Genomic DNA, 19485 nt, shown 5'->3' on the forward strand with positions numbered 1-19485 from the left:
CTGGAATTTCAGTCATACATCAGGTGTATTTTTTGCCACACTGGAAAGTGGTGGCCCTCTTCTCTATATGCTTCCCTCTATCCTTCTCAAATTTCTTCCTGGATTATAAGAACCTCTCGCTTAAAAATGAGATAGATCACCGTCATGAAAGGTTCACTTTTTCAGAGAAGTGAGATTAGCTCTAGTTAGAAGAAGGAGAGCCCTGACTCTGCAGCCTTGCCTTTGCAGTCAGCACAGTGTTTCCATTGGCTTCAGGTAGGATATGTTTTCATTCAGGTCATTTATTACAAGTAAGAATGTACTTTTACACTGCTCTGTGTTCGGTGCCGTAAAACCCAGCACATACCATGCTTCTCTTTTTTCACTGGAGGCTCTAGCCTAAGTTACTGAATCTCTCTCTGCCACGGAACTCACTTTGAGAAGGAGCAAACCTCTGGGACAGACTCTGGTTCTTGTACATGAACCAGCCATAAGACAAAATGCTTCATGTTCCCTTTGGCTTATTCCATGAGGCAAACAGACTGTTAAATTCTGGCTTTCGGTCCAGCTCATTAATGCAAACCAGGGTAAGCTGCACTTTATGCTTCTGTGCCAGAAGGCAAATAGTGAAGGTGGGGGCAGAAGCAGAGGTGCGTACCCTTTCACCCTTGCTGCACACCAGCAGGCCACTGATGCCAACTGGGCAGCACTAAATGGTTTCTACCACTCTTCCCAAAGCCTCCAAGCCCCAGCCATCAGGGCATCCTACCCTCCTTGCTCTTTGTATTGCCACTCAGGCTCAGCGCTGTGTGGGGCTCTTACTTTACTTTGCATGATGCTGGAGGCTGTGCCTAACCTGAAAGGCCACTGGGTGCCCATCACTACACACAGCTGCAGCATGAGCCAGCAGTGGATGCAGTTTCCTGGGAAGGAGAGGAGAATGGAAGCCAGCTTTTGAGTCCAAGTATGAGCAGAGTAAACCCTAGAAGGAGCAGGTTTATTTTTAGGGTGGTCTCTCAAGAATCTTTTAAGCAGCTAGCCAGGAATATGGGTTACTAAAGCACACCCATTACATCATTTAACCCAGCTACCTACAAAATCTAAATAGCCAGCCGTAATAACAGCACAGGCAGTGCTGCAGTGCTCCTCCACTCTCAGAACTTATCCTTTCCTCATCCTGGAAGACAAAACAGGAGCAACTAGGATGGGATGCTGTTCTTCCCTAGCAGGAACATTCCACATCACCTGCTTGCCTGTCACTTGGGCTGAGTGAAAGGTAGTGCCTTAACTACTTGCTTGTTTATTTTCCCTGCCAAAGGCAACCACTGGTAGGACAAAAAAATGAAAAATCAGAGAGCATTAGTGAGGTCTCTTCACGCCTGACAGAGGTCACTGATCCAGGCACATCCCAAGCAGTTAAGTGTGGGTGATGTGGAGATCAAAGGGCAGCTCCAGGGTCTGAATCCTGCCCTGCAGAAGCACAGGGGCTCCCCATTCCTTCCTGCTGCCTGGGCCAGGCACTCCTGTCAGACCAGGACTGTCAGCAATGCCCTTTCCCCACTGAATTACTGCTCCAATACATAGCAGAATAGTGTGAAGAAAACATGATATGGGCTTTATTCAGCCTTAGAGTGTTTGGTTGTGAAAATGCTGCAAGGAAATTTTTTAAATTTTTTAAAAATCCCAGACCACTCAGTTTTATGCATGGATTAACCCTTATACTTTTTCCCCCCCCTAAAGCGTCAGAGATGATTAAGTCCATTTATTTGCTTTATGCATCTTTCTAGGTATAACTACTTTATGACAATGTTTGGAGATAAGTAAAAATGTAACAATTGCTCTAGCTCCTTCCTGGGCTTGGGCCTCACTGAAGATCCATTGAGGTCTCCATCTTTAACTTGCATGGGCTGGGCTGACACTCTTAACACAGCATGATAATAAGCAACATAACACTACCTAGTCCAAGAGAGCCCACAGAGCATCCAGAGTGTTTATCTTCTCCTCCAGTTCATCTATGCCCAGATCCCTATTGCCCATATTATAATGGTACAGTAAATCCAACATTAGATTTCATATTATTGAGCGAAAAAGACATCAGCCATGTGAGCAGGATAAATTACTTTGGCCAATTTAAAGTTTGCCATGAAGTGCTGATGAGCAAGCTTGAAGCTAGAACAAGTATTTATCTGCTGTCTCACATCTGGCACAAACTTTATGTGCTGTGGTCTGGCTAACCTGACAGAAGGGCAATCATGTGCACACACTTCACCTAGGTCAGCTTTGTAGGTGGGGCAATTTACCTCCATGATCACGGAGCCACAGCCTAAGGAAAAACAAGCAAATACAGTAATTAAAAATATTTATTTCCAAAGATATTTACCTTGATAGGCATAAAGCATTTCCCAATTTCATACAGAAATACATAAAACATGCATAGACCAATATGGCCTACTTCAATGTGTATTCAACATGGTAAATATAATGAGGAACTTGTGTGAATATAAATACAAGACACAAAAAATAAGCACATAAGATTCAATCTGTCAGCAAATTCAACAATGTGAACAAATTCACTGCTATAAACATTCACCCAATATTAGCCTTTTGACTTAATTCAAAACAACCCTTTGTTTCAATTTATTTCCACCAAACAAGGCCCTGAATAAATCTCACAATAGCCTCTGGTACACATCCACTTCAGTGCATTTTTGGTGGCATGTAAGACATAACAACCTCTATTATTAGAACTTCAGTTAGCCAAATATCCTTGTTATGGGAAACCTAGTAGTGTCCTCTAACTTTTATTTTATGTTGAAGAGTCTTTTGGTATCCAAAACCAAGGGACTGACTACGCAAACAACCAGAGTGTCTAACCCACATTCAGATAACTCTGGTTGTACAAGTAAACTCGACTTCTGAAAAAGGCAAAGGGTTGCAGTTGATTAGTAAAGGCAATAACAAGGTGTAAAAATACTCTAGCAGGAGTGCAACAAATAGTACGCGAGGTAGACATGTATATAAGCAGTAAGTCCTGATTAAAGTAGCACTGTGGCTTTCATTTTTGCATTTTAATCAAAAGGTAGAGTTCTTCTCTTTGAAGTTTGTACACTTAGATCTTGCTTTCTGACCTTGCTAAGCACGTCTGTGAGGTCTTCCTTGCAAGAGGCTTTTGATGTAGACCCTGAAAGCTTCCAAACCAATGGGTAAGTTTCCAGAAGCAATATTCAAATGTCTCTTCAGACAGATGTCTTTTCATGTATGTGACTGTGGATTTCCCTTCAACCCATCCATCCGAACTCCAAAAATGATGAAATCCTTTGTTTTTATACCTCCAAACACAGGGTCTCCTTAGCATTTTGCTCTGCTGGGCAAACATTTGGACAGAGAGGCCCTTCACCATCTTGGAATGTTGGAATCAAGAGAGAGTTTTGGTGATGCTTTGTCAGCAAGCATTTTGGAGAAAGATTCAGGTGATCTTCCCACTAGGATGCTTTCAGGCTTTCCCAGATGCTTTGCCTCTTGTTCGCCCTGTTATGTTTGAGCTTCCGCCCTTTCTGGAGCTCAGCCTTCAGCTTTGCAATACTGAAGGAAGCTTTGATACTGTTACCAATGGCTTCCAGCCTGCAAAACCAAGAAATATACATTTATTGCTGTGACAATGAAGATGCTTCTCCAGTGTGCAAACATTCAGTTTTTGATCAAATAAACCTCAGTCTAGATTTCTGCCATGGGATCCTCATAAAGTGTCGATTGCTTTACCTCTGTCAGAATCTGGCTAACTTAAGCCACTTGAAATATTGTACTCATAATTTCAATGCAAACACTAATATAAGTTAAAATATTCACTCAAATAAAGATGCTCCAGACTTCCTTAAATAGCTTCTATGCAGTCAAGAGGTCCTCAGTGTTACTCTTGTTGGTTATTTTGTTTCTCTTAGGTAAACCTGATCCTGCTGTCAAGAAGGCGTGCATTTTTCAAGTAATTAAGCAAGCAAGCCCCTTTTCAAAAAATTATTTAAGACTTCCAGGGTTTAAGTTTCACTCAAAATCATCAGGCTGCCTGATGCCACAAATCCTGTTCTGCTTGTGAAAGCAGAACTAGAGAGTCTTCTTTAGTACTGGCAAACTTCTGTATGCCATACTTTCACCTGGGCCTATGACCAATGACTGCAAAGCAGAGGATGCTGGGCAGAGCTCAGCACCTTTTTCCTCACAAGCTAAAAGCCCAGTGCATGGAGAAAAGCTCTCAAGATATCCCCACTAAGTCCTCTGTAACTCGCAAGCTGAAATCACCAGTAAGCCCACGATGACCCGAAGGCAGGTGAACTGTGCTCTCTGTTGCTGCCTCGGGGAACTACAATGGGATGAGATGAAACTCACCGCTTCATTTTCTTGCTGTCAGCAAGCTGTCGGTTCATGCATTTGGGTGCAATGCACTTGCCAGCTTTGATGCGGCGATGTGAGGTTTTCTCCACGGTGGACTGAGCCCTGTTAAAAGGGAAAAGGTGCTGCTGTTAAAAAAAACAACCAAGTCTGCAGTCCACGAGGTGAGACATCTCACCAACCACTTCTCAAGGCACGTAATAAGCCATCTTTCTGGGACAAACCATATTATGTGTCATAGCAGTGTGAGCACTGTGAGGTAGGAGGCAAGGCTTTGGGGAGATTATTCTCTCAGCAAGTGCCAAAAGGAGTAAGTGTACCACAATCCATCCCTTTTACATGCACTGCCTTTTAAAGAGTAGCAACAAGAGACGTACCATAGTTCTTTTCCTGTCTTGCAGAAGTTCAGACATTTCTTGTCCTTCTGGTTTGCACATCGGCATCTGCTGTTGGGTTCAGTGGGTATCTCTGGCACCATGTCCTTCAGTGACCTTCTGGATCGAGAAGGGCCTCCGAGACCGTATGGAACAGTCTTTCTACAATCAAAGGGACAACATGAAAGTCATTCAAATAATTCTGTGCCTTCAAAGCACTCTGAGGTATTTTGGACAACCTTATCAATGGGACTGATTGCAGGAGTAAAGGTTGTGGGATTGGGAATGCCTCATTAGTCACAATTACAATGCAAATGCTTCTGATGATCCTGCAACATATTCATTAGTATGGCTACTGACAAGGATAATGGCCTTTTAATTGTGTTTTCACAAGGCTGCTGTGCCTCCCTGTGCGATAGAAAGCAATAAAACCTCATCTCTTTGAACTTTGGCAACTGCCAACACTGAAAGAAGCAATAAAAGTGAGGAACAGATCCTCTGCGCTCAAAAGAAACCCAGAAGCAGAGCAAATCACCACAGCCAGTGTTTGCAGTGTTAGGTTAGGCTCTGGCTCACTACTTTTTGGTGAGGACAGAATAGAAATGGGTACTATGCATAATCCTATTAATACGTGGGATGTGTTAATTTGCAGCAGAGAGCAGCAAAAGGCAGCTAGGAGCCCCCCCGGTGTCAAAGTATACCTTCCAGCCTTCTATGTAGTTGGAAACAAAAGTGGTCAAATTCAGGCTAGCAAAATCATGCCTTTGGCACTTTGTCTGCTTCTGATTCATACCGAAAAGTATCCTGCAGCCTTTGCTGAGCAGCACCCAAAGGAAATACTCCTGCCCAGATTTTAGGAAGGCAGGTGTGTTAGGGTTATTAGAAGCTATCTGCTAAGTGGCCAAATCCTGTTTGCTTTCTCCCAGTGAATAGTCTTGTTGCTAAACTCGGCAGAAAAGTGGGATTGGTGAGGGGGGAAAGCAATAGGAGAAACTGCAAAGAACTATTCCTTCCTCCCCTTCCCATTTTCTGCAGGAGGTTTGTGGTTCTTAACTTTTCCCTTCACTCCCCCCTCCCTTCCCTCTTTCCTAACCAAAGGGTAACCCGGCGCCGGGGAACTGCCGAAGCGCCTTTGCTCCACTTACTCGGGGGTGTTGATCCAGATGATGTCGAGGTGGCAGAAGTAGACGCACTCCTCGTCCAGAAGCGAAGAGCAGGAGCAGCGCCGGGCGCGGCGGTGCGCGGCGGCGGGGGGCGGCGCGGCGTCCACCTCGGCTCCGGGGGCTGCGGGAGGGAGCGGCAGAGCTCAGCACCCGCGGCAAGGCTAGGCAACCGCGCATCCCCACCCGCAGCATCCCTCGGGCATCTCTCCCCGGAGCCCGGCACGGAGCCCGGCTGCCACCCCGCAGCATCCCCCGCGGGCGGCAGCGGACCGGCACCTACCTGCCGGCAGCAGCCCCGGGCAGAGCACGAAGAGCAGCGAGACGATTATCTGGGAATAATCCATACCAGGCGGCGGAGGGCGGACGGAAAAAAAATCGGGGTGTGGAAAAGGAGGGAAAAAATTAACAAAAGTCGAGAAAAAAGCGGGGAAAGTGTCTGCCGGCGTGGGGACTGAGCGCCGTGGCGGGTGCCCTGCGTGGCGCGGCTCGGTGCGCCCCGGCGCGTCTGGCTGGCGCGGCTGTCCCCGGCGCCCTTTTATAGCGAACCCCCATGGAGCGGGTAAACAGCCCCGGCGCTATTTTATCCCGAGACAATGTTATTCTGCTATTAGTCACCGCGCGGCAACGTGCGGGCCGAGATAAGGCCGGGGCTGGAAAGGAAATCGCCTGCGAACTTCAAGAGCGGCGGCGGCGGGCGGGGAAGGGGGGGATGTGGGGGGGGGGCCGGGGGCGCCCCTGGGGCGGGGAGGGGCGCACCGGGGGCCGCCAGGGGGCGCCCTTCCCGCGCATCGCACCTGAGGGCGGCTCTGGGATCTGGGATCTGGGATCTGGGATCCCGGCCGCAGGGATTCGGGGCTGCAGTACTTCAGGGATTTAGAGCTTCAGGGATCCGGTGACACAGGGCTTTAGGGCTTCAGTGCTTCAGGGCTCAGGACCCTGGGCTTGGCCCGATGCTCACTCTGCTCCCTTGAGGGGGAACCCGGTCGTGGGACACGGGGGGTCGCTTCGACAGGGATGAAGGATGTCTGACTGCGTGGGACCGTGGGTGGGCTCTGGAGTCTCGAGTGGTTTGGGATTGGCAGCAGCAGTGGGGCACTGGGGTATAATCCCCCTTTTCTGGTGTGGTAAGGCAAGGTGCCGTGCCACAGAGCGTGTTTTAGGTGTGGGCAGGTGTGTAAATCCAGGGAAGGAGCGAAGACCAATGCCTGTCCTTTGCCTTTGTCTCTCACCGCTAACTCTGGCAAGGTCTCTTTTCTGGCTTGTTTGTTTTTGCTGCCTTGTGTCAAGGTGCACTAGCTGCCAGTGTGGAAGCTGGACACTTGAGGAATGGCTGTGGCAGTGCCATCACAGATATATACATGCATGGAATCCACTAAGGTTCCAACGGAGTAAGCCAGCCCCTGAATATAAACTTGAGTGAACTCAAACGCCTGTGATCCGCTGTGGAGCCGTCGTGCCGCAAAACGTGCCAATTTCACCTATGATAAATAGATAAGGCTCTCTTGGTATTTGTGGAATTTCCGTGCACTGTGCTGTAATAATAGAAATGACCTTGAATATCACAAAGGCCGAGGCTGTTAAGCGCAAGTTGCATTGTGATCTGTCAGGTGAATGGCCATTTTTTTAAAAGTATGAAATTATACTGTGCCACTGTATCATAGCGGACAGACTGTCTGCAGCCGTGCTGAGTCAGAATAAAGGTCCATTTAGCTGGTATCCTTTCTCCCACAATGGCTGTTAGCAGATGGTATGAGAAGGAGTATAAGAAAGGAATGCAAGTAGAGACTAATCCTTTCCTCGGTGTAACTTCCCTGCTTCTAACAGGACGAAGTGTAGGGGCTTTCCGAGCAATAATAAGCATTTAGACCATTATGCTGAATAAACACTAGTGGCCCCATCCTGAGATGGTCGTATCTCTTTATCAAAGGTTCTCTAAAAACTGCCCTGTAAAACCTCTGTGAGTGGAGAAAGCTGGGTTATACAATTTATTTTTTTTTTCCACACCTTTCCAGCGTGGGAGTCTGTTTTTCAGAGCAGGGATTGTATCGTCTTGTGTATTATGTCTCCTTGTGAATGTAGGGCAGGACTTACTGGAATGCCAATGTATCCCTACCTGTGTGTTTGAATTGCTGCAGTCATGATAAGAATCTGCCAGCAGAGGTCACACAGCTACATACAAAAAGTAATCACAGCCCTCTGAAGTAATAAACTCTATTAGTGTCCAAAAGTTGAGAAAGAAACGAGATGATTTTTTTTTTTTTGGCATTAAAAAAACAACCAACCAACCAACAAAACAAACAAACAAACAAACAAACAAACAAACAAAACAGAACCAAAACAAGCAAACAGAAAAAAAAGAAAAAACACAAAGCATTTTTGAGGGTTGAAAGATAGTTATCATTCTGTATCAAGTATAAGTATGCATAGCCTTTCCAGGCCTGTCACTTGAAGGCTGTCTTTCATGCCAGCACTTACTTACATTTTTTTTCCTGAGATTCCTTTTTCCAAGATGTGCACTTGCAGCCAAAATGACTCAGATCAGTGTAAGGTATTTTCAGCTTTGTCAAAATGTTAGAAAGTATTTTGTCAGCTGACAAAAAAGACATGCATGTTTCCTACGAGTAACAGAGCACAAACATATCACAGGCACCTCTAAAGGTGCTATTCTTTTCTACATAATTTTTTTAAGCAAAAACATCTGCAGCAATTTTTCATAAGAATTCACAAATATTATTGTTGTCAGAGATCCATTTCCTCTGATTCAGCAATTTCTGATAGCTCCGCTTTAAAATCTTGAGACTAACCAGAATCAAGCTATTCCTGTGCTTGTTTGCGTAATGCAAAAGCAAATTTATGTTCAGTTACCAGTGGCCCAGATGGGTCATTTCAGGCTGCTGGGATTTCCAGGCCAGGAGGTGGGTTTCCCCGGGAAGGGGTAACCCCAACCCTTTCTTGGACACTAGGGAGTGCCAGGGGCAGGTCTGTGCCGTGCAGAAATACCCTTCGAGAGTTTTGACAAAGAAGGGAGATTTGCTCACTTTAAAGCTGTTTAAAGGAGGAGTCTGTAACAGTAGGGGTCCCAGCAGGGGTCTTATAAAATATGCATTAAAAACAGGACTAAATTCAGTCCAGTATTCAAGGTTTGCAAGATGGAAATAAAAAGTCAGGTACTCAACCAATCATCCCTGTGCATATCATGTCAGCTTGCCCAAGGGCTGGGAAGTTTGCACCATACTTGCACTGCTACCCCTGTGGGTAAGGGAGGAAGCAGGAGCTGAAGCTGACTGCTCCCACAGCGGGCTTTGTCCCTTTCTAACTGGAGCACCTTGGCCAGTCACAGCTGAGACATTGTGTTATGGGGTGAAAACTTAGCTGGCCAGCCAGGCTGTGGTTGTAATGTTCCAGCTGGAAAAGGCCGTGACACTGAGTTTTCTAAAGGACATTTTGTTTAGTGTCAGAAATGTGAAATGCCTGCTTATCAGCAAAACAATAAAAGGAGATTGTAAAACTGTGCCTTTCTGTCAAGGGAACAAGGGGAGCAACATGCTGGTTTCTGTAGATTTGAAACACAATTCTCAATTAAGTAAAAGTTGCATAACTTGTCCCTCTACTTCACTTGCTGCCCTTCTTGCACCTTAATTTCCTCTTAGGGGCTGTCCAGTCCCCCTGTGCCCCTTATTACATAAGAAACAAATTTTTTACATAACATACAAGTTAAAGAGCTAACTATGACATCCGGAGGCACCTGGACAGGCTTGAGAGGTGAGCCCATGTGAACCTCGTAAAGTTCAACAGGGCCAAGTGCAAGATCCTGCACTTGGGTCAGGGCAATCTGAATCCCAAATACAAGCTGAAGGATGAAATGATTGAGAGTAAGGAAAGATTGAGGAGAAGGGCTTGCAGGTGTTGGTTGACAAGAAGCTTGATATAAGCTCGCAATGTGTGCTTGCAGCCCAGGATACAGCTGGGTTTCTGGGCTGCATCAAAAGCAGTGTGGCTGAGGGAGGTGATTCTGCCCCTCTACTCTGCTCTGATGAGACTTCACCCGGAATGCTGCATCCAGTTCTGGGAACATGGACCTGTTGGACCAAGTACAGAGGAGGCCACAAAGATGCTGAGGGGGCTGGAGCACCTGTCCTATGAAGGTAGGCTGAGACAGTTGAGGTTATTCACCCTAGAAAAGCAAAAGCTCCAAAGATACCTTTTAGCAGCCTTCTAGTACCTAAAGGGGGCCTGCAAGAGGGATGGGGAGGGAATTTTTACAGGGGCCTGTGGTGATAGTACAAGGGGGAATGGTTTTAATCTAAAAGGGGGTGGGTTTACAATAGGAAGAAATTTTTTACTGTGGGGATAGTGAGGTACTGAAACAGGTTGCCCAGAGAGGTTGTGGATGTCCCATCCACAAGACCAGGTTGGATGCGGCTTTGAGCATCCTTCTAGTTGATGGTGCCCCTGCCCTTGGTAGGGGTGCTGGAAGAGAATGACCTTAAAGGTCTCTTCTAACACAAAGCATTCTAGGATTCCATGATAATTTAGGCTTCTTGGAAATCACCTTATTCTGATCTGTCACTACCCAGCCTATAATAGATTTATTTCTCCTTAGAAATGTGAGAGTCTTTGGGCAGAAGCCTAATTTCTTGTATAGCAACTTTCTTCATTTCTCCCCATCTCCACTTAACAGTGTTTGGCAAAGGACATAGGTGCTTGTCTAACAGTACACTTGTGGACCTTATAAAGTGCTGCGGAGAGGAGTAAGGTCAGCCACTAATTCAGGAACCTCAGCCCCACGTGTTTGTTATGCACTGCCCAATTGGATCCTTTCCCCAACCCAATACTATTAGTGATCATTTTCTTTTCAAAATTCACTCCACATATAAAATCCTATTTAAAACAAGCTATATGATGTTTGGTGCAGAGGAGCCATCATCAGATGAGAAAAGAAAGCTCTTCCAGATCATGTATGTCCTGACACCAGGTAGCAGTGACTACATACCATTTAAATACAGAAATCAAACTGAGCTTAGAGCTAAAACATATAATAAAACCAACAATATTGAAAAAAGTTTATAGGTTCTCCCAGGACTAAAGTTATTATTGCCAAAAACACAAGAAAATTGGTTTGCAAAGATCCAGGTTTCAGAGGTGCTCTTGTGAACCCTTCCTCCTGCTTATACTTTCCACAGCAAAGAACTGGAAAGCAAAGTCAGCTTTTAAATGAGGGGAAATACTGGGTGGGTAAAAGGAAAGGCTTAAGTAGTCTGGTAATAAAGAATTCATGTAACTTTGAGGTGAGAGTTGAACAGGAACTTCCCCCCTACTTCTCCTGTCAATTTCTGCCTTGATGACATGGGAAAAGAGTCTCCCACTTCCCCCTGAAGTGAGCCACAGGGGTGCTGGAGACGCTTGGCTGTTCCCTGTCCCAGCAACCTGTAGCAGCTCCTCCTGTTTCCATCCTTTACTCTGTTTGCTCTTGTGGAGGAGCAGCAAACAGAATATCAAAACAAGGACAAAAGTTTACACTCTGTGGGTGGAACATGGGGCAGGCGATGTGAGCTCTCTCTCCCGGGCCTTGTGTAGGTGGCAGAGGTGACCAATAATGCCAAGGGAGTGTCTGCTGTGGTACCGGCATGGCTTAGGTGGGTGATCATTTCTACTGGGGTGCTTCAGGAACCTGCACATGGAGACCCTGAAGGAACTCAATCCCTAGCCCTTTAGCACTACAAACAATTTGTGCTGTGGTGCTTTAAGTGGATTTAATTTTTTAATTGTCCCAATTCTCATGTCACTGTCAACATTAATAGAAGTTATATGGCAAAGACCTTACTCCTGGTCCAGAAAATCTTGGATTCTGGAGAAGGAGCTCTCTGTCTTATCCCTGTGCTCTTGCAGACACATCCACCTTTAGCCATGTCAGTCACAAAATGTTGGGCTGGACAGTCTAATCCCATGGGACTGAGATATATTGTCATAGCTATGATTGGACTTCTAAGTTTGTTTTAGGAAAAAAAAAGTATTTCTGTGTGGTCCTCAGCTCCATTCCTCAGTCAAGTTCAAAATACAAACAGCATGAACTAAGTCTTCTAGAAGTGTGAAAAGATGGTAAAATGTTACATGTGTCAATAAGCAACCTCTAAAGAATGGGTTATGGAAGTAAGAGTTTAACTGTACAAAGATTATCATCCATAAATACAAGAGACTGGTGAAAAGCCAGCAACAGAAGGCTTTAGCAAAGAAAAGGAAAATACAAAACAAAAGGCATCACTTGTAGAAAGCCAGATCTGGTTCCATATACAAGCTCTTCAATGAATACAGCAGCATATGACAGAACACTTATTTGCAAATAACAGTTAGTGGAAAATGTGCTTTATCAGGTTTGTTTACTTACTTCTTGGCAAGGCTGGCTTGCATGGAAGTCAAGCCCAATGCTTCTAAGCAGAAAATCTTCCAAAACAAATTGCTAAGAGTAGTGTGCAGTGCTCCGACTGATTTCTTGCTCCTATCAATAGTGCATTTCAGAGTTTCATGTTCTTTAATAAATGTCACTTTCCTGTGGTCTTGACAAAGAATCAGTGATGCCATCCCAGTGTCCACAGCTTCAAGGGAGGAGGGGTCCTCATCCTGTCTGACAGACGATACTCTACTATGGTTTCTAAATTAGACGAATATCTCAGCTCACCTGGTGTTTGAATTGCCCTCTTGATTATGGAAAGCGGCCTAAGGTGGTGACAGTTCTAAATTTAGGCACTGTCCTCTTCTTAACATCTGGAGTTAGCTGGTGATGAATCCAAGTTGGTGACTTGCCCATGGGCCCATGAGAAATTGCTGTGTGGGTGGAGAAATGAGCTGAGTTCCTCAAACTCACATCCTGTATCCTGCTCGCTACATTATCAGCCCTCCCACTACACAGAGATTTGCTTTTCAAAACTGACTTTTTTTGCTGTTTTGATTTGTTCATCTCTTGGACTTTATGTTGCTTTTCTCAGAAAAGTACTTGCGAGACCTTCATGCAGCTTGCTCACAGACACTTCTTTGAGTTAATTAATTTAATTGACTTTTCTTACCTAGTTTTTCCACCTGTCATGTGGCCTGCTCCACCTTTGTATGAGTCTCCAAAGACTCAAATCAGTAGATTTCTGAGAGCTAGCTGGCTCTACCCTTTCCTGAGTGCATAGAAGCATTGATGAAATGAAGGTAATTAGAAAAATGCATTGTTCCGAGAATGGTGTTGAACTTTCTTTATAGCACAGCCCTTTGGCTACCAACATGCAGACCTGCTGTGACTGTTTTGCTACCTCCTTTTTGGGCCTGGAGTTAGATGAGTTTGCTTGCTGCTTCCAATCTTTTCTTTGTGAGGGAAACGGGTATGTTTTAAAAAACACTGTTGGTTTTTTTAGGAAACACTGGGTTTAGATGCAGCCTGAACCATAGGGGTATGGGTTTGTTTTTCTTTGGTTACTTGTTCCAGGTAACAAGTAACTTGCTTTGCTCCCAGATCCTCCAGCACTATGCTTCTGTGCATGACTGCCTGGAAAACGGACAGGAAAGTAGCCTCATTCCAAACCAGTTCTCCTAGCATCAAAGGTGTGCTTGTTGGGCATTTAGGCATACGCTTGTGGGTTTGGGTTTTTTTGACCAGAGCATACTTTGGCTGTAAAAGAAGTGCTGATCATCTCCCTCCAACTGCAGTTCCTAGTCTTTGTCTGCCCTTGTTTCTCCCAGGAGAAGGCAGCTTTGGGAGGAAACACTGCATTAAACGTGGTCCAGCTGTTTTTGGCACCCAGTCTCAGCTTGAACAAGTTACACCAAAAGATGAGAGAGGAGAGAAGCTGTAGATTCATTGCAGCTATCAAAAAAGAAGTAGAACTCAGAAATTCTTCTTATTTATAAAGGCACAATAAGAGGGATACACTTTTCTTTTTCAAGGGATATATACACATTAAAATATCTACTCTGTGTCTGAGGCAAAATATGGACCACACAGATCCAGGGGTTGTTATGGCAATTACTCACCAGTGACACTGACAAGAAGGAGATTTCATGACATGTCAAGGCCAAGAAAACAGGAACACCAGCCTGAGGACAGCTGATGCCCCAGCACTGAGCTAAGATTACCTTACAACCCCCTTCCCCACCCTCAGCTGCAAGAATGAGCCTGTTCTGAAGTGTGCATGCCTCCTGCGGCATCAGCACTGCCCCGGCACACCACAAAGTGCCTGGGAAATGTGAGGGGGTGAGACACCACTGGAAGAGAAGTGCCTATGCATGATTCCAGGTTCACACGAGCAGCTAAAAATCGAGATGCCTGACAGGGCTGTATGTCAATATTTGCCATATGACACATATATGACAAATAGCATATAGGAATGAGGCCAGCATTTCTGTCTGCTTTAAGCATCCTTGAGGCATGTCTCTATAATGAATTTTTCACCACCATTTCCATTTTGACTGCTTGTCAGAGCCTGAATTGGTGCTCCTGGGAACTCCTCTGCAGTCTTGGTGCCTGCAGCCAGACCTTTCTGTTCTTGCTTTTTCGAGCAGGTTTACTCACTGCACCAAAAAAGGGCAATGTAAATTGCTCAGTTTCCTATAAGTGTTCAGCATTATAGCTGCATTCAGCTGAAATGCTGGAAGCCTCAGTGGAAAAAGGTATCCCATGGGACCTTTGCTCTGGTGGTGTAGCAGAGTGCAGAGCAAATGACAGGCTGTGCTTTGGCATGGATGATGAAAACTTTTCCCCCATTGCTACCGGTACTGTATATGCAGAAACCCATTCGTCACCCTTTGGCTAAAATCATGTTCAGATTAGTTAACTGAGTTGTAGTTACCCTGTTACCATTGGCATAACTGTATGTGAGCCTTAAGAATTTCTTTGTAATGACAATTTTTCCCAATATTTATAATTTCTTCACAGTTTTTAATAGCGTCTTCTTCTTCTTTAAGGACAAACATATTCCACCTTTCCTAACAGGATTATGCTGTAAAACTCTAGTATTGGTTTCAATTTTAACAGATAAAAACAGGAACAGCCAGATTCTTGTACTGGGTCTAGGATGAGTCTGTTGAAAATAGGAACTGTATATATCACACAGGTTAGCTCAAACCATCACCTGACAGAATAGCCCAGCTTTCTTCGAATTCTTGCAGATATATTTCCTTTGTCAAGTGGAAAGGCTCCTTCTGAAAAGCTAAGCCGGCTTCAAACCATCTGCAACTGAGCAAAAGTGGTTTCATTTTAGTTTAGGAAGGCAAAATAGTAAAGACCGTATCGAGTTGGCAGCCGGTCACTAGTGGTGTCCCTCGGGGCTCAGTGTTGGGCCCAGTCCTGTCTAATATCTGGATGTTAATCATCTGGATGAGGGGATGGAGTTTACCATTAGCAAATTTGCAGATGACACCAAGCTGGGTGGCAGTGTCGGTCTGCTGGAGGGTGGGAGGTCTCTGCAGAGGGACGTGGACAGGCTGGAGAGATGGGCTGAATCCAGCGGTATGGGGTTCAGTGAGAGTAAGTGTCGGGTCCTGCACTTTGGCCACAACAACCCCCTGGAGCGCTACAGGCTGGGCACAGAGTGGCTGGAGAGCAGCCAGGCAGAAAGGGACCTGGGAGTCTGGATTGTCAGGAAGCTGAACATGAGCCAGCAGTGTGCCCGGGTGGCCAAGAAGGCCAATGGTATCCTGGCCTGCATCAGGAACAGTGTGGCAGCAGGACCAGGGAAGTGATTCTTCCTTCCCCTGTACTCAGCCCTGGGGAGGCCACAGCTCAAGTACTGTGTCCAGTTTTGGGCCCCTCCTTTCAAGAAAGTCACTGAGGTGCTGGAGCAGGTCCAGAGAAGGGCAATGAAACTGGTAAAGAGTCTGGAGCAGAAGTCCTATGAGGAGTGGCTGAGAGAGCTGGGGGTGTTTAGCCTGGAGAAGAGGAGGCTCAGGGGAGACCTCATCACTCTCTACAACTCTCTGAAAGGAGGTTGTAGCCAAGTGGGAGCTGGTCTCTTCTCCCAGGCAACCAGCAGTAAGATAAGAGGGCACAGTCTTAAGCTGTGTCAGGGGAGGTTTAGGTTGGATATTAGGAAGAAGTTCTTTACAGAGGGAGTAATTGGGCACTGGAATGGTTTACCCAGGGAAGTGGTGGAGTCACCATCCCTGGAGGTAGTTAAGAAGAGACTGGATGTGGCACTTACTGCCATAGTGTAGTTGACAAGGTGGTGTTAGGTCAAAGGTTGGACTCAGTGATCTCAAAGGTCTTTTTCAACCTAGTTGATTTTGTGATTCTGACTGAAACAAAGTTCACTATTGGGTTTTCAGCACATTTCAGCAGTGAGTTAGCCATATAGTTTTGTTCCTAGATTTTAAAACAGCTTTTAAATCACACGGTTCTCTAGGACAAAGAAACACAGTTAAGAGAAATTCCAGGTCAAACTCAAGGAAGAGCAAAGACCTCATTTTTCAAGAATTTTGATCCTGCCACCAAGTTTTTTAACTTTTCTTCAGCGACTGGTTATCAGAACTGTATCTTTTCCCAGAAGAAGAGGAACTGATAGTAAATTTGAAAATGTTTTGTTTTACATAATGGAAAACAGAAACAAAATGCCTTGCTTCCTTTGCTGATTCAAAGAGTTTCCCTCATGGAATGGGACCGTGACACAGCTCAAAGCTTTGTCTGTTTCTTTGCAGCTTGCTTGCTTCCCTGGCAAAGTGAAAGTCAAAAGCAACAAGGCAAAGTGACCCTCTCAAAACCCGCTTTCATCACAGTAAAATGATTTAGGATCAGGCAGACCAGAAGTCTCCACTTCCTTTTTCCAGAGAAATGACACCATGTTCACTAGCAGATGTCTTTTTCATTTTCATCCACTTACCCTTGTTATAAGAATAGGAAGAAGCAAGGCATGTAAGGCCACCTGCCTTTTGCTGCCATTACTGTTCACAGTTTTTCCACTCTTTCATTTAACATAAATATCAGTAGTGACACTTGAATGAAATAGCATCCTGTTTTCCTTGCAGTTTGCTTAGGATTGTGTAAGATATTCCTTACAATGAGAAGGTGGGATTTCCAACATGGGTAGAAAAGAGAGACTTTTACTGGAAACAATCATCTTTGAGTCTCTGGAAAAACCTCACCGTGTCCTTCCACTATATATATGTCCTTTCTCGTAAGAAAGATAAAGAGAGGTTTTCTACAAAGGCCTGTAGTGACAGGAAAAAGGGCATCAGTTAAAAACTGGAAGGGAAGCTTTAGATTGGACACAAGGAAGAAATGGTTTATGATGAGAGTGGTGAGGCATTGGAACGGGTTGCCTGGAGAAATGGTGGATGCCCCATCCCTGGAAGTGTTCAAGGCCAGGTTGGTTGGGACTTTGAACAGCCTGGTCTAGTGAAAGGCGTCCCTGCCCGTGGCAGCGGGGGTGGAACTGGGTGATCTTAAAGGTCCCTTCCAACCCAAACCGCCTGTGTTTCTTTGTCTTTCTGTCTTCAGCTAAGACCTTCTTTGCTGCACCCATACCCCACTGGCATGCGTGCTGTACGGAACATAAATGGGTAGAACTGCAGCTGGATAAAAGGGTTGGCTTCTTGGACCTCACAAATGGCACCGTGCTATGGGCAGTTCTGGGAAATCACCAAGTGGGGTCAGCATTGTCCATCTCCATGGCCGCTGCTGGCAGGACAGGGAATGTGGTCCCATGGCTGGCCACAGTGTGAGACCTCCTCAAAAAAGACCAGTTTGCGGGGCCCGCGTAACTGGAGCTCTGTCTCGCCGTCCTCCTACTGAAGAACAGTTACAGTAGGTAAACTGCTGCTTTTCGATAGGGAACCTGCCGTACATTTCCTTGAAACAAAGTACACTGTAGCGAAAGAAGGTGCTGATTAGTGCATGCAATAGAAACTGCTGTGACAAAGCCTTTTTTATTTATTTTATTTTGCATTTCTTTGGTCTTATCAGCAAGGACGTGCTTTTCTCAAAGGTTATTTGACAGCCCAGTCTTAAAGCAGACACATTGACCCACTGAATAAGAAATATAGCTGAGCAATGAAGGAACTACAAAGTGCTGCATTCTTTATGCACTGATGTTTGACTCAGTCCCAGAGCAGCACAAACCATAAAGAAGGTATGAAAGGTGAGAATCTCAGGAGATCAAGCCCTGAAACAGGCACCTATTCACATTGATGGGAGGCCCTTCAAGGCACAGTTCCAACAGAGATCCATGTAGCTGCTGAAATTGCGAGGTCTGTGCTGCTGTGCTCCTTTGAACAGGTAACTTGTGTTCAGTGATGTTAACTGCACGACCAGCTACACTGGCTTTGCTATCTTTAAGCACATGCTCGAGTGAGAATGAGGGTCGGACGTGTGTCTTTTTGTGGAGTGCCAGTACATGGCAGAGTCCATGTGACAGAAGGATTTAAAACTCCTCTGAAAGTATTGCATTCTTGTGGATACTAAGAAAGGAAAGTTCCTGGGCCGATGGGTGCATATGGTCACCCTGCTGTGGTCACTTACCTCTTGTGGAGTGTGCCCCTGTCATATAAAATCCGAAGCTCAGGAGCTTCACTAAGCAGAGGAAATTTCTCTCTCTCTGGTTTGTTTGTTTGTTTTGTTTGTTTTGTTTGGTTTGGTTTGTTTGTTTGTTTTAAGGAGGCTTGATCTTAGGCTAAGAGGCTTCAGGAAAATTTTTTTTCGTCCCTATTCAGCTGTGTTAGAGGCGTGCTTCTCTCACCACGAGGATTTAGTAACGTTTTTCACATGCCTGGGAATGTCAGAAATATTAGACAGGATACCAATCTGGATCCTAAAAGTGGCCACTGACAATTCTTTAAAAGTTTCTCCCTGGTCAGGGAGACCAAGTGTAGGAAAATAGCAACTTGGAGGCACAAACAGATCCAGGGCTAGTCTTCAGTTGTGATACAGTTACTACTATGGAGAGATACGTCATTACAGTGACTAACTTCACTGATGCAATAAACTTCATGCTACATACCCTGTGGCATCAAACAAACAAACAAACTCAACTCTGCCTTCACAGACCTAGCAATTATTTTTCAAAAGTTCCTACTTGGGACAAGCCAGCAATAAGTTTATAGTGGAAAAAGAGGTTGCAATAACAGGAAGGACAACTTGGAAGGAAGGAAATGAGAAGACAGTGGAAAGTTAAGGCATATGGATCTGCTTTCTGAAGGCACTAGTTTACCAGGTTCTGGATACCAATCTGAATGCCAGGAGAGGAGCCCTGGTGGTTTAGAGCATCGAGGTCCTAAAGAAAGTGACTTCAGAAGAGAAAAGAGGAATAACTTTTTCCCTCAGTAGTAGTATAATCCTGGTCCATTCTGGAGAGGCCTGGAGAGGCCACTCAGCTATTCAAGACTAAAAAGCTGTGATGTTGTGGGTGACCACAACAACCACCCGCAGAGATCTGCTTTTGTTTAATAGCTAAAAATTGAGGCTGGGACTTTCACCAAAACAGTGCCCAAATCAAGTTACTGGTAAACTGAAGACATCTTGCTTGGATTATGGAGCTACCCCAATTAAAGTGTCCCATGGGACTCTTTTCCGTGGGCTGAATTTCCCCTCCCAAACCATCTGACTCAAAGCTTGCTTCTCA

General features: G+C 45.3%; 1 protein-coding gene across 1 annotated transcript; it reads right to left on the reverse strand.

Annotated features, from left to right (window-relative positions):
* Window positions 1–2321: 2321 nt before the first annotated feature.
* EDN1 (endothelin 1) lies at window positions 2322–6393 on the reverse strand. Its single transcript, XM_027891635.1, has 5 exons — window positions 6180–6393; window positions 5882–6020; window positions 4740–4898; window positions 4360–4467; window positions 2322–3600 (listed from the first exon to the last, which is right to left on the reverse strand). Exons 1-5 carry the CDS (start codon window positions 6241–6243, stop codon window positions 3462–3464), a joined length of 609 nt encoding a protein of 202 aa, XP_027747436.1. The 5' UTR covers window positions 6244–6393; the 3' UTR covers window positions 2322–3461.
* Window positions 6394–19485: the final 13092 nt, after the last annotated feature.

This window comes from Empidonax traillii, unplaced genomic scaffold (genome assembly GCF_003031625.1).
Source record: "Empidonax traillii isolate 1590-97213 ecotype Southwest subspecies unplaced genomic scaffold, ASM303162v1 scaffold324:size701061, whole genome shotgun sequence".
NCBI classification, from domain to species: Eukaryota; Metazoa; Chordata; class Aves; order Passeriformes; family Tyrannidae; genus Empidonax; species Empidonax traillii.